Source organism: Phoxinus phoxinus, assembly GCF_949152265.1.
Source record: "Phoxinus phoxinus genome assembly, chromosome: 11".
Taxonomy (NCBI): Eukaryota; Metazoa; Chordata; class Actinopteri; order Cypriniformes; family Leuciscidae; genus Phoxinus; species Phoxinus phoxinus.
The window spans coordinates 7554306-7569337 of NC_136886.1; the positions used below are offsets into that span (position 1 = coordinate 7554306).

The following is a 15032-nucleotide window of genomic DNA, read 5'->3' on the forward strand; positions in this document are numbered from 1 at the left end:
AAAATTTCTGACACTGTAATAAAATTATCGCAGGCTATGATTGGTTCAAAAGGAATTTTAGACAGACATTTCAAAGACAAATCTTTTGAAATAACATGCATCATTTAGATCAGAAACTAAATTATAAAGTACATAGGGTCAATTTTGTTTTCATGTGGACATTTATAGCCAACAGCCTTCAGTTCATGACACTAGACACATCATTTTAGATTTGTGATATGCACAAGGTGCCCCTGCTTTTGTGCCTGACAGGCGGATGAGCCTTACAGGCTCAATGTGGTTAGGGTTAGCAGCAAGTTTTGGGTTATGTCCTTGACCGCCTGTCAGGCACAAAGCGGGGAACTTTCCACCAATCTCGACTGCAGATGTTGCAGTAGACAGCACAAAAACTGGTATGCCCATGTGAACAAGAAGTTTCAACTTTTCCAGGAAGAGGAAGATTGGGAAAATGAAATCTGCTATAACATTATTTTCTGTAACCACTCAAGTGCCTTGGGACACGCAGCGTTGTATGATGCGTTGACGTCTTTCCACTAAAACAGGAAGCTAATGCAGGACATATTGAATGGCTCCTCCCCCTTTTCAAATAGCCAATAGCGTTTCGTTTACCTCACAGACTGCAAGTCGTACTTGACAGCACCATGGAAGCGAATCCGAGCGCTGATGATACGTTGGATTCAATAGTAGAGGTTTGAATAACTTCTAGCCATTTCATTCTTAACTAACGTACAATTGGAAAAAGGAATAAAACTAAAGCGTTTGAGCAACCGAACGCACATCTCCAACCCATATTTCTCCGTGACGTGACCACAGTCGCTTTGGCCATTTGGTATTTCTATTTATAGCATAGGGAGCGGGACGCTTTAGATTCTAGAGAGCATTTGATTGGACAGAAGATGTGATCCACGGGGATGTCATAAAAAATCTGTGATCCATTTTAGACTGAGACTGTACGTTTTGAATGCTTATATCTCCTAAATGTGAATTTTGTCATTGTTTTGGAACACACCAGCTTATTCATAACCTTAAAGGAGAACTCCAGCGCAAAATGAACCTTTGGTCTAATTACACATTGTTACCTAGTCAACCGTTATCTGAGATTTGTTTTCATGATTATCGAATGTAAATAGTTTTATCTCTAAAAACAGTTTAGCCTATAACGCTAGTATATGGGGCATGGAGTAATGACAAATAAAAATCGCTTGTTAATACCACTAACAAGGCTCAAAATAGCCCCACACTAACACGGTAGCATAATGAGGGTCCCTACATGCAAACCGAAGCATTGAGAACTGTGTAAGTGTCCAGACAGTTTAATAAGAAGATATTTTATACATACAGTCAACTTCACGAATATAAGCAGAATCCATCTTTGAAAAACAGACTCTATCAATCGATCTACGAATCACCGATCCAAATGCGCTGGACCATATGAGATTCTACACAGTTCAGCGCATTTGGATCGGCGGTTCGTAGTTCGACTGATAGAGTCTGTTTTTCAAAGATGGATTCTGCTTATATTCGTGAAGTTGACTGTATGTATAAAATATCTTCTTATTAAACTGTCTGGACACTGTCAAAGTTCTCAATGCTTCGGTTTGCATGTAGGGACCCTCATTATGCTACCGTGTTAGTGTGGGGCTATTTTGAGCCTTGTTAGTGGTATTAACAAGCGATTTTTATTTGTCATTACTCCATGCCCCATATACTAGCGATAGGCTAAACTGTTTTTAGAGATAAAACTATTTACATTCGATAATCATGAAAACAAATCTCAGATAACGGTTGACTAGGTAACAATGTGTAATTAGACCAAAGGTTCATTTTGCACCGGAGTTCTCCTTTAAGGCTAACATATTTATACTAAAAGCTTAAAACAATTATTTTGATTTCAGGGGGCCTTTAAAGGGATAGTCCACCCAAAAACTCATCGTTTACTCACCCTTGTGCTGTTCTAAACCTATGACTTTCTTTCTGGTATGGAACACAAAATAAGATATTTTGAAGAATATTGGTAACTAAACAATTTAGATCCCATTGACAAAAAAAAAAACAGTTTCAGAATACATTCTTCATTATATCATCTTCTGTGTGCAGCAGGGAAAAAAAAGCATAAAGTTTGGAACCACATAAGGGTGGGTAAATGATGACAGGATTACATTTCTTTGGTGGACTATCCCTTTAAGTAGCGATAAATCTAAAGTTAAATCGCCCCTTTCAGCATGTGGTACATTCACACTGTGCTTTCCTAAATGGTGTTTGTAGTACAACATCTTGTTTTCTTTGTCTGTTTCCCATTTGTATACAGATGCATCTTATTTTCCTAAACAAAAACAGAATCTCCCTAATGCCCCCTGAGAGGAGGGTCATTTGCAAACTCTTCACCCCAGGTAGCGAATGCGTGTCTATGCAAAGCACAGCAGAAATAATATGGGTGTAGCCCTACATCGCTTCTTTCAGGACTTCTGCTCTCGAGTCTAATTTGAATCTAGTACCTCTAAATCAAAGACACCCGCACATTCCCACCGCTACTGCGAGTGTTTTCAAATACAAAAACGCAATAAATATTTCATATTTGTAGGCCACAGTGAACGATACTGCACAGTCTTTAGAGATGCCAGTAATTGATATGAGTGGTGAGTTTCCAAATCTCAGGCTCAATAATAAGATGATTTCTCCTTCCTGTTAGTTTCCAAGTGCCCTTCTCTGCTCCGTTTGATCTTAGTCAGGCTGATGAAAAGAAAAAGGGACGCGCAGTTATTTCTTGTTTGTTTGAGATTCTTGATTTGGCAATTTGTGAAGGATAAAAGCGCACTTGCAATTAAGAATAATAATGACAACATCATGTGAAATCAAACTCGTAAAAGAAATGTTGGTTGAAATGTCGCAAATGATGTAACGTAACATTGCATCGAAACAAGAGAAGGGTATGAATGGATGTCATCAGTTATTACTAACCCCCTGTCCTTGGAAGAAATTGAGATTTCACCACCTACAGTTCCCATCTTGGGTGACAAAACATCCAGTTCGTGTCACAGACAGCCTGTGTTATTTCTCTTTATCTCCAAGTTTTTGTGACACATTTGCATTTTCACACTACGCCAATGCTTCGTTCATGTTTCATCATGGGGGCCAGAAATACTGCCGCATTCTCCCGAAAAATGTAACAACTTTATTTCAAAAGATCAATTATCAGCATAGAAATGAGAATGCTGCTATATGACAGCATGTCAAGAAACTTTGTGTAACCGTAAAAAAAAAAAAAAAAAAAACGGCCACTTCCCATCTGCTGCTGTAACTATGGCTACAGGCTATCCTTTGATTGACAATTCTCCCTCAACTTCACGACGAGGTGATGCAAGGATACTCTATAGCATTCTCTAGTCTCCTTCATGTCTTAAGCTGAGCTTCTTGAAGTGAGGTAAAGAGGAGAAGTGAATTAGAATGAGAAGCTACAGAGAGAGAAGGTGGGACGTCTGAAGTATAAGGAGCAGCTGTCGTCTCAGATGAAGAGAACCTAGCAGTATAATTTACAATAAGTTGTTAAACTTCAATTATACCGCCTCTCCAACCGTCTCTACAAGGAATAGGTGTTACAAAGCGGCATACCATGGAAGGTTAACGGGGCTGTTCAATAAGCAATGATATAACATGCCTTTTTTCTATTTTATTCTTGGTATTTTAATGAGAGTTAAAAGATAGTGAAAGAGAGGAACTTAAAGTATTGGGAGAAGATGGGACAATGAGATAACTCGTTGAATAATGCAATACTCGATATGCGACTCAATAATGCTTTAGGTGTGTCAAATTAATTAAAATGATATTTAAATATATTTTAAAGACTGAAAATGATATAACCAACAGTGTTTCAACAACAGAAATTGAATATTCAAATGTAAAACTAAAACTGCTTAGTTTTAGACACTGATTCTTATTAAAGCCACAAAAGTTATTTTAAGTAATTTTGTCTTTGTCTATTGTTGTTTGATTAACATTAAGCACACAGACGGAAGCAGGTTTATTAGGCTGATGTCACTTTAAAGCTGAACGGAGCCAATATATTGTAACACGCTTTCTTTTTCAACTGTTTACTCCACTTAAGACATAACTGAGTGTGTTTACGTGAAAACTCACCAAGAGGAGAACTAAAAGTGCTGTCTGAGAGGTGGCTTCCTGTGCATGTGTGCATACTACGCTTATTTCCCCTAATAACATTAAGTATGTCACACGTATGCAACAGTCGTGTATCCAGTCTATTCTCTGCTGTCTGCGTCAAGATAAAACTTTGACTTTTCATAATCTTAAAGTATTAAAATTAGTTATTGTAAGCCATTGCGATATGCATATCGCGGTATGTACTTTTGCGATATTTCGATATACCATGCAGCCCTACTCCATACTCTACTGTTCAAAAGTCAGTAACATTTTTTAAACAGTTTTGAAAGATGTTTCGGTTGCAATTTATTTTACAGTACATGAACTTACATGTACGTACAGTGTACTTACCTAAGAAAGTGATTGTTAATGGGAGGTAACCACATGGGTTAAGGTTAGGTTTAAGGGTAGGTTCAGAGTTATTACCCAGTTGATGTATAATAATAGGTACATATGGGGAACAGGACTGTAAAATAAAGTGCTACCGATGTTTCTTATGCTCACCAAGGCAGTCCTCAGTGTCACATGATCCTTCAGAGATCATTCTAATATGCTCATTTGGTGCACAAGAAACATTTATTATCATCAATGTTGAAAATGTTGATCTGCTTAATATTTTTGTGGAAACCACGATACATACATTTTTAAGGATACTTAAGGATTATTTGATGAATAAATGAAAAGGAAGTTCAAAAGAACAGCATTTATTTGAAAAAGAAAACTTCTGTAACATTGTAAATTTATAGATGATGATCAATGTAATGCGCCCTTGCTAACTAAAATTATTAATTTCTTTAAAAATGTAATTTATTAACTTATTTACAAAATGTCACTTAAAATATTCTATTAATATTATGAAATTAATATGTAGAAAATAATACTGATAAAAAATAATTAGGTGTGGTAGAGTGATAGAATTTAAGCTCACAAGATGTTCACTAAACAAACATTGATACATCAACCCAACTTTTATATATACCACATGGAAAATATGTGATTCCAACATGGAAAATATGCGATTCCAATGGTTATGTGACAGTGCTAATATCTAACTTAAGACTAACTAATCAATTTTTTTTTATAAAAATTAAATTAAAAAATAGTATACAGAAAAAAGGTTTTGTCAAGTAATCTAAAAAGTCCTTCACTTGTGAACATCTAAATCAACTGTGCACGGCTCCCAGCAGTACTTGATTCTGATTGGTCAATCAAAAAATATCACGCAGTCAAATGTTTATGTATATTCTTGAAGCAGTAAACTGTACGATTGACTATTTGGGCAAGTGATTTCATACATAAGAGAGATAACTTCAACTTTTTCTTCTCACGTAATAAACGAATTGCATCGCAGATAAATATGTTATGTCCATTTATTTATAATCCATATACTAAAGAAAAACTAATGTACAGCGATCAGCCTGTTAGGGTTTATTTTGTGATAATATACCTCATTCAAGTCCCAAAAATGATTCTATATGGCCAAATAAACCTGACTCCACTAAGTTACACCAACAAAGGTACGTTTTATAGGTCAGATCAGGTAGAAATGCACTTTTTCACTTTAAAGTGTAGTTTGACATAAAAATAATAGTACTGAAGTATGATTACATAGGATCACAACATCAAACACCTCACGGCAATGACAGCTTTAACCAGACGCTCCATTTGCCGAGCACATGCTTTACGTGCTCATGCTCAAACAGACATTACGTAGTGCTATACAACACCATCTGGCTCAGGAGACAGGAGGCGGTTTGAGGATCTGTTGCACACTTTAAGTCTTTCTGCGTAACACGTTCTTTACTAAAACCTTTCTTCAAGAACGTAGTCTCACACCAGATGCCTTAGCTCAAAAGCTACAATCGCAACTTTGATTATCCTCCGGGCTTGTGCATGGGCTTAAAGGGATAGTTTAAATAAAAACATACAATTCTGCCGTCATAACCTGTGACTATATTTAAAATCATCTCAAGTAATACAATATCTATATGGTACAGAGGGAAATTTAAGCCATTATTCATGAAAATGTTCACCTCCTGGGAACTGAATCAGTCCAATTCATGAACAAATCATTTTGTGAACCACTAATTCACTGACAAGATTCAGAAGAATACCAACATTTCAGTAGTCAGTGCCAATACCAGTCAAATTTCACGATTCTCAATACCAATTTTGGTACCAGACAAAAACTGATGAATTAAGTACTTTACATTAAAAAAAAAAAATTGGTTATCCCTGTCAATCACTGCAGTTTCCAATTCAATTGCTGCATTAAATACGGTTGTCAATCCAGAAACTGAAAAACTAAACTTGTATTCAGATTGTGAATGGGTAATAAACAGAAAACGAGAGAAGAGCCCTCCTTTTATAATGACTTAGGCTCACTGAATTCTGCACTCTTGCGAAAACTCTAATTATAATTTGAAAAAGCTGTCTTAATTGTACAATGAATCTCATTTACATTGTGTTTACACTTTGTTGGTTATAATGAAAGGATTCATGAGCGTTCAGTTCGCGCTGAAAAAAACAACCTTGTGCATTTTCAGCGGTGTTAAACTTAGTGTTAAGTTTGTCAGCTCTTTTTTTTATTTAGTGTTGGCGTACATTTACACGACAACGATGTGCTAAGAACGGAAAAGTTTTTCCTTTGCTTGTCAAAATATAGTCAAAACGACTAAAAACGCTGTTATGCATGCCAGGCCAGTAGTTGGCGATGTCACTTTGTAAAGAAACATTACACGCCTATAGACTGAGTATGTAATACGCATGTGCATGACGGCACCGCTTTCAAAAAATCGTGCTTTTGTTGTTTACATGGAAACGATAACGAGATCGTTTTCAAAAACTTGCACTTTGAAACCAGATTGTGTTTTCAGACCACCAAAACGTTGTTGTTGTGTAAATGAATGGCCAAAATGCATATAAAGTTTCCCATTTTTAGTTGAACACAGTGTTGTGTAAATGGCCTCTTAATCTTAGACCTGTGCCAAATGTACTTTTTAGTCTTTATCATATTTAGTCAACCTTGTCCTGTTTTTGTTCAGTCAAGTTTTATATCTTTATCACTGAAAGCAACTTACAATGACATAACACGTCTGTGAAACCAGGCCTAAACGTCCGAGCATTTTAGTCTAGGTTCAGTCCATGGAAACTTAGTCACATTTTTAAAATTCTGCATAATGGTTGAATTAATAATCAAGATAATTTTGCACAAAATTACAATCACAACAATTGTTGGCATTTGAGATATTTATTTTTTCATTTAATCAGAATGATTGCACTTTCACCTATAGGCATAAATCAAGAGATTGTCAAGTCATACGCATGGTTTATTTTACCTCATCTAGTTTCTTGATTTATTATAGGCTATTTATCATATAAATTAACATCTCTACATTATTAAAACTGGTAAAACAAGAAACATTTAAAACAATAAAACAGAGAAATTCCTAATTAGAAATTACAATAATTGAAAGTGGCATGAATGTTTTTCTATTAAAACAACAGCATAAAAGACTTTGTATTAAAGGCTCGTAGTAAATGCTTGTACAGCAGTCTGTAATATTGTGTTCTCTTTTTTTGGACAAAAACAGTGATTTTGGTCAAGTTTTATTTTTTTAACAACATTTAGTATTTTTTCATCAATGATATAGCATGCAATTGATATAGTCACAGTTACTGTTTAATGATATTGGTGTCGTCTCGTCATTATCTCTTCATAGTTATGAAAAAAGGACGTCAACGAACATTTTTCTTCAAAGATTTCGTTAACAAAATTAGCACTACTAACCGACAACTCTGATCAGCCATTGTGATCCTGTGCTCAACAGATATGATTGTGATTGGCTAGAATGCTCAACGCTGGTAAAAACTCGCTGTAAATAGAAACCTTTGACGCACAGAGAGCACTCAAACAAACACGAACGAGTGCATTTGAAAGCAGCGTCTATCAGCGGTTACTGAATATACCTGGTACTCAGTACTACCGGTACTGCAGAAATGCTGGTACAGTCAAGGTAGTACATGTACGTTTGACAACACTAGGGAAGGATGGGAGTAGTTCAGGAGGTTGAACTTAATGCACTTTGAAAGTGATGGACACTCGAGCTGCCGAGAGAAGGACATTCATCAAAAGGCTCCATGATTCAACCTTCCTGACAGGAAAGAGGAAGCTACTGATTAGCTTTTCCATTAAGCTTGATCAATTCTGGAACTGCACAAGGATCCAACTTTCTACAGCCCCTCTGAACAGTGTCAGGGGAACATGTTCATTAGAGGCCAGACGCTACATTAGCATTCTTAAGAACATACTCAACCATAAATAAATAAATCATAATATGTGAAGGAGAATGAAAACAGAGTCAGGACAATATGTAGCTAAACATTTCTCAAAAAAAAATGTTTTAGTCTTTTGACAATATTTCAAAATACACATCTCAATAGTTATGCATTTGCATGAAAACGGCTCACTACCACTCAAAAGTTTGGGATCATATGACATTGAAGAATATAGTAATGGCTGCTGAAAATTCAGCTTTGCCTTCACAGGAATAAAATACATTTTAAAATAGATTCAAAAGAAAGTAAAAAAAAATAAAAATCGAATAAATGCAGCAGTAGTATATATCACAATAATTACGTATCTGTTTGAAAATGTCAAGTAGATTCAACATGTTTAATGTAAGAACTAAAAGCAAAACTAAAGAATCTAATTACAAATAACCAATATATTTTTTCCACACTTACATGAACCTTTATTTATATCTTTCTTTACAAATTTTCCTTTATATGCACCAATATAACAATACATAGCGATGAACAGCAATATTTATCTACTTTTTAGTGAAACATTGTAATCTTTGAAAAATCCTACATAGGAACATTGGCCAAACCAATGGAGTTTGGGGTGGGACTATCTGTTTGGCCGACCAATGGCAGATGTTGGGTGTGTGTGTGTTCAGGAAACCTGTCAGAAACAGGTCTACAGCTATGATGGAAAACATTTTGGACCAATGCAATTTCACTTTGGGTTGGGGCTACCCAGTGCAATGATGTAGAAATAGAAACCAATCGATTGAGACAAAAACTCGCAAGAAAGATTTTTAGTGCTTATCATGTCATGTTGCATATGGTGCTACTGATGCCAATGTGCATTTGCACAAAAGAGCCTGTGCATTTCTGAAACCGTAAAAAAAAAAAGGGACTGAGGTTCAATTTACCGAAGCAATGATGCAGATGACCAAACAATGTTTTTGCGGTGGAAAGTTGGCAGTGAGCTCACCTGTAAAAAGGAGGAGGGTCACCTTGTGCCTCACAGCTGAAAACCACCTCTCTGTTCTTCTCCATGGAGTCTACTGGAAACACAATGCTGCCTGGCTGCTTGGAGAACACGGGAGTCTGCAGCGTGTTGCCTACAGACAGAGAGGGAGAGAGAGAGGGAGAGAAAGAGAGCGATCAGCACGCTCCACTTACAGACACCCAACCTGCTTGCAAAACAAGCTATTAGCTGGTGGCACTGAGCAGGCCAGCACTGGTAAGGCATTAGAGAGTCAAACCACAAGCAGACAAAACATATCAATTAATTCAACTAACACCACGGCAACTGTAATGGAATCGCCGTTGATTGATACAGAACAATGGTTTGAAGACGCGCGTCCATCGCTTTCCATCACCTCTGTGGTTTGTTTTTAACCTTCGCTATGGCAGCGGAGTTGTAACGGAAAACGCTCAGGCAATTAGACGTGTGGTAAGCGCCTCTCAGTTGAGATTTGAGGCTCCTCATTTGAGGTGACACACTGAGATGGCCCACGCAACCTACTCGGATTAACCGCACAATATTCTAGGTTTTGAGACATGGGACCAAAAAAATAAATCTTGCCCTGGTTTCACAGACAAGGCTTAAGCGTATATTCCCAGACTAAAATGCATTATTGAGCTGTTTTTACTGGAAACGACTTGCACTAACATATCTTAAAATATCTTAAGATGCACACCAGTAACGTGTTTTTTTAAGGCACTTTATAAAAGCTACTTAAATGTTCTAATTGAAACAAAGGCCTAATCCTGGCTCAATCTAAACCCTGTCTGTGAAACCGAGCCTTGATGTACTGAGCTAGAACTTATTTTGGATCAATCTGTTAAACATAGAAAGGCATTAATTAAAATTGTAATGTTTCTTAAACATTTTCAAAAGATCCATCACTATATGAGGTATATGAAATACGATTACCGAATGATAATGTAAAATCGTCCCCTTGGAATTATAAGGTTCTGACATTTTTGTAAAAATTTAGTTATTCACATAATATTTTTATTCTGTGACCATGCACTTCTTTACATTATGTGATGTTGTTTTTTAAGTTGTGTACATTTTGGAACTTTTTATTTAGAAAATAAAAAGGTTCTTTCTACACAGTCGAATGGAATGCAAAAACTTTAAAGCTCAATATCTCAAAACCAGTCAGAATGCAGATAGAACCTTATAATTCCAAGGTGGCGAAATCATAATTCTCGTACTGAAAATACAATGCATTCATTGAAAACATTCCAGTGATCACCTCTGCTCATTTTCAAAGAGGAAATGTTGTTACTTTCAAAAAAACTAATGCGATGGCTTGGGCATGTTTTCTTCCATCTCTCAAAATCTACAAAATAGCTGAATATTACCAAATGATTATGAAGAGATTATAATATCAAAGCTGAGAAGACGTGGGTGAAGATAACATTAAAATATAATAATGCTGCTGTGCTGTTACATTTGCAGTCTTTTGTTGTTGGAAAAAATAATCGATCTTGTCTATGAATTGCTCCTTTACTGTATTTAAACAGTCTGTCATTCTCCATAATTTTACACCTACAGCCTCAGCTAATTACACTTGTACTTTACATCACTTAATGTGTTGCTGGTTTGGTCATGGCTCTGTGCAAAGAAAACTCATTAAGCATTGCACTTCACCTCGCTAGATCTCTGCACAACTGATGAAGCAAATTTTATTTAGCATTTTTTTTTTAGCAAAAATAAAAAACAGAGGAAGTAGAATTGAGACTAACTAACTCAGTCTGCAGCAGCCATAAAAAGCTCTAAAGGTCATCAGGCTTCTAAAGAGCAGCAGGAGTGAGCATTTTCTCCACAAACCAGAGAACATCCACACGTATTACAGCTTCAAAATAACAGAAAAATGCTTTTTAGCGACAAGGGGTGTCAGCACATCATTGGTAAATTGCTACATAAATAAGCAGCTTAAAAAAATCAAAACATTATTTAAACAAGCCATAAAAAGGGGAGGGGGAGCACCAGAAATCATAACCATTTTCTTAGGGTTCATTTCTGTGAAATTAATTTAATTCCATTTATTAATTTTATTCCAATTCCAAAATGCTTTCTGGCTTGAGAGCTTTTATTGCTTGCAGGAGAAAAAGTGAGAGATACATTTTAAGCTTCTTTTAAGGAGACATTTTTTTTTGGATTTTCTTTTCCCTGAGGTCTTTAAAAAATAATAAAAAAACATAAAAGTATATTTCTTTTTAGGCAGCCTGGTTGCATGATGTTTCGCCATAAGCCATGTAAATGTGTTTTGTACCTCAGACAATATTCAAAAAGTGTTGGCACTAAAAAATTCAATAGTTAATATAGTAAATAATATATTTCTACATTTCTTTTGGATATACAAAAATGAAAGGGCACAAAAAATGATGGTATCAGCTCACTCCATATGAAAAGCTAAAAAAAACAATTTATATCCAATACCTTTCTAAACATAATTGATTCCAATTTATATAATGCATAATCACCGATTATTGATTCATTTAACTTAATTTCATATAAACACTCTTAAATTATAATATTATATTTAAAAACTATAACAAATTGACTTAAATGTATATCATGATTTAAATAAAATTCTAAAAATAAATTAATATCAACATTTATTTACAAACAGAAATATATTTGTGTGTATACAGTATGTGTGTGTGTGTGTGTGTGTGTGTATATGTGTGTGTGTGTGTGTTTATTTAGAAATAACACATGAAATCAAGTGACGACCTGCTGCACAATCAGAGTAATTTGACAATATACGTAAATCTCAGTAATGATATTTTTTCAATTGAAAGGCTTTATAATATGTTCAAATATCAGAAGATACCCAGGTCTCATGTTCTGCTTCATCTCAAATGTTTTGAGTGTCAGTCAGTATTCACCATCCATTCTACAACTGATGCGTCTTTCCAGAGTAAATGGATACTTACATCACCGATGAAGAGCGCTTTCGATACTAAGTGCCTTATTTTGCAACCTTTATTTTCATTTTATTGCATTGGGTGTGTATGTGTAAACAAGTGAAAACAGTTGTCTACACCACAACACAGTAGAATTTGTTCCACAGTGCATAAGTGTGTGTGAATCACTGCCACCTGTATGGCTGCTCTCTAGGTCCCGGGTGCTTTAATTGGGCTTGTTTTGCTTCCCATCGCAGAGACAGATACTTCATCCCAGCTCTAACTATCTCTACTAATTCCTTCAGTGACATGACAATGACAGCCCCTTATTTCAGTGTCAGAGGCACCACGGTACATTCTCCCTGTACCTGCTGATAAACACTCCATAACACATTGCTTAGATTTGGTTGGTAAAAATGCGATTATGAGTAGCTTTTTAGGATATAAAATTCAACCTGGAATGTCTTTACTGTCACTTTTGATCAATTTATTGCATTCCTTCTGAATAAAAGTTTTTTTTTTTTTTAAGTTGACCATATATGGATGGATGGATCTATCCGTCAGTCCTACTAGTTACCTAAACATGTCTCTACAAAAAAGGGGCATTAAGGAAATGCCATTGGTTTGATGTACATTCTCCATAATTTTACACCTACAGCCTCAGCTAATTACACTTTATATCAATTAAAGTGTTGCTGCTTTGTGCATGTTTGTTGGCTCTGTGCAAAGAAAACTCATAAAGCATTGCACTTAACCTCGTTGGATCTCTGCACAACTGATGATGCAAAAGCAAAAGTAAGAACAGAGGAAGTAGAATTGAGACTAACTAACTCAGTCTGCAGCAGCCATAAAAAGCTCTAAAGGTCATCAGGCTTCTAAAGAGCAGCAGGAGTGAGCATTTTCTCCACAAACCAGAGAACATCCACACGTATTACAGCTTCAAAATAACAGAAAAATGCTTTTTAGCGACAAGGGGTGTCAGCACATCATTGGTTGTGCTAAATAAATAAGCAGCTTAGAAATTTTCTAAACAATTTAACCAAGCGATAAGAAGGGGGGAAAAGCAGCAGAAATCATAACAATTTTCCAAGGGTTCTTTTCTGAGAAATCCATTTAATTCCATTTACTGAAAAATGCTTTCAGCTTTGAGAGCTTGTATTGCAGATAGATAGATAGATAGATAGATAGATAGATAGATAGATAGATAGATAGATAGATAGATAGATAGATAGATAGATAGATAGATAGATAGATAGATAGATAGATAGATAGATAGATAGATAGATAGATAGATAGATAGATAGATAGATAGATAGATAGATAGATAGATAGATAGATAGATATATAGATAGATATATACTGTAGATAGATAGATAGATAGATAGATAGATAGATAGATAGATAGATAGATAGATAGATAGATAGATAGATAGATAGATAGATAGATAGATAGACAGATATATATATATACTATAGATAGATAGATAGATAGATAGATAGATAGATAGATAGATAGATAGATAGATAGATACTGTAGATAGATAGATAGATAGATAGATAGATACTGTAGATAGATAGATAGATAGATAGATAGATAGATAGATAGATAGATAGATAGATAGATAGATAGATAGATAGATAGATAGATAGATAGATAGATAGATAGATAGATAGATAGATATAATCTATTAATAAGAAAAAAACCTACACATTTCACTTCATAAGACATTTATTCCAGAGGGAGAGCACTAAAAATATTCTGTATGTTTGACATAGTGTTATCTTGTCATATGTTACTGTTGATGTTGGATGCAGAGGGGCCAATCACCTGTACAAACACACACGGAATATATCCAGAGGACATATGACACAAGGCATGAGACACGTTTCACAAGCCTTGCATCATGTCTTGCTCCATGACAACGTACAGCAACACCACAAGGACTGACAAGACTTTTAACACGGGAAAGAGTAAACAAAGTTTTAATCCAAGATAAGATCTTTAAAATCACATTAAATGGTGGCAACCGCACAATTATTCACGAACAGGTGCGTTTATCCTTCGGGAAGACGAGTCGGTTCAAAACTGCAAGATTGCATGTGTTGCGATCAACCGCATCTCCCAGTCAGTCAATTAACAACGCATTCTCATTAAAAGATCCCTGCAGTGTCAAGAAAGTCTTCAACTTAAGTCTGTCACATTTTTCCTCATCAAAAACATCTCGGCTTGCTCTGCCAAACATGTTATGATACCGCAAACAAGCATTAGGAGAAAGTCAAGAGAGAGTAGAGGGGGGGGGGGGAGAGGTAGGAACGGGATCGGTTTGCAATTCCCATGAATAAAACATTTATCGATATATACATATGCAGAAGAAAATGTCGAGCAAGCGCAACCAACAACAAAACGAAGCAGGTGCCAAAAAGGGAAACATAAAAAAAAACGAGAACGGTAGGAAAGAAAACAGGGCCAGCGGTGATTCGCTGACATCACCAATTAACAAGGGCTTGCCTGCGCAGCCATCTAGGGATGCGTGTGCCTTCATGCAGCCACGAGAAGAATAATTGCATCCCCCGAGATGGAGAAGGTGAGTCCACCTGGAGCGGAACAAGGGCTTCTGCTACTCAGAGACGGTCTTGGCTTTCATCAACAAGAAGTCAGC

The 15032-nt window shown here is 35.9% G+C and overlaps 1 protein-coding gene across 2 annotated transcripts in view; it reads right to left on the reverse strand.

Annotated features, from left to right (window-relative positions):
• The window catches only part of cntn4 (contactin 4), a 140023-nt gene that overhangs the window by 91768 nt on the left and 33223 nt on the right, over positions 1-15032 (reverse strand). For both annotated transcript variants that reach the window (XM_079627586.1, XM_079627587.1), the window contains exon 3: positions 9437-9566. In XM_079627586.1, the coding sequence (XP_079483712.1) occupies positions 9437-9566 (130 nt within the window). The remainder of the gene's footprint in view (positions 1-9436; positions 9567-15032) is intronic.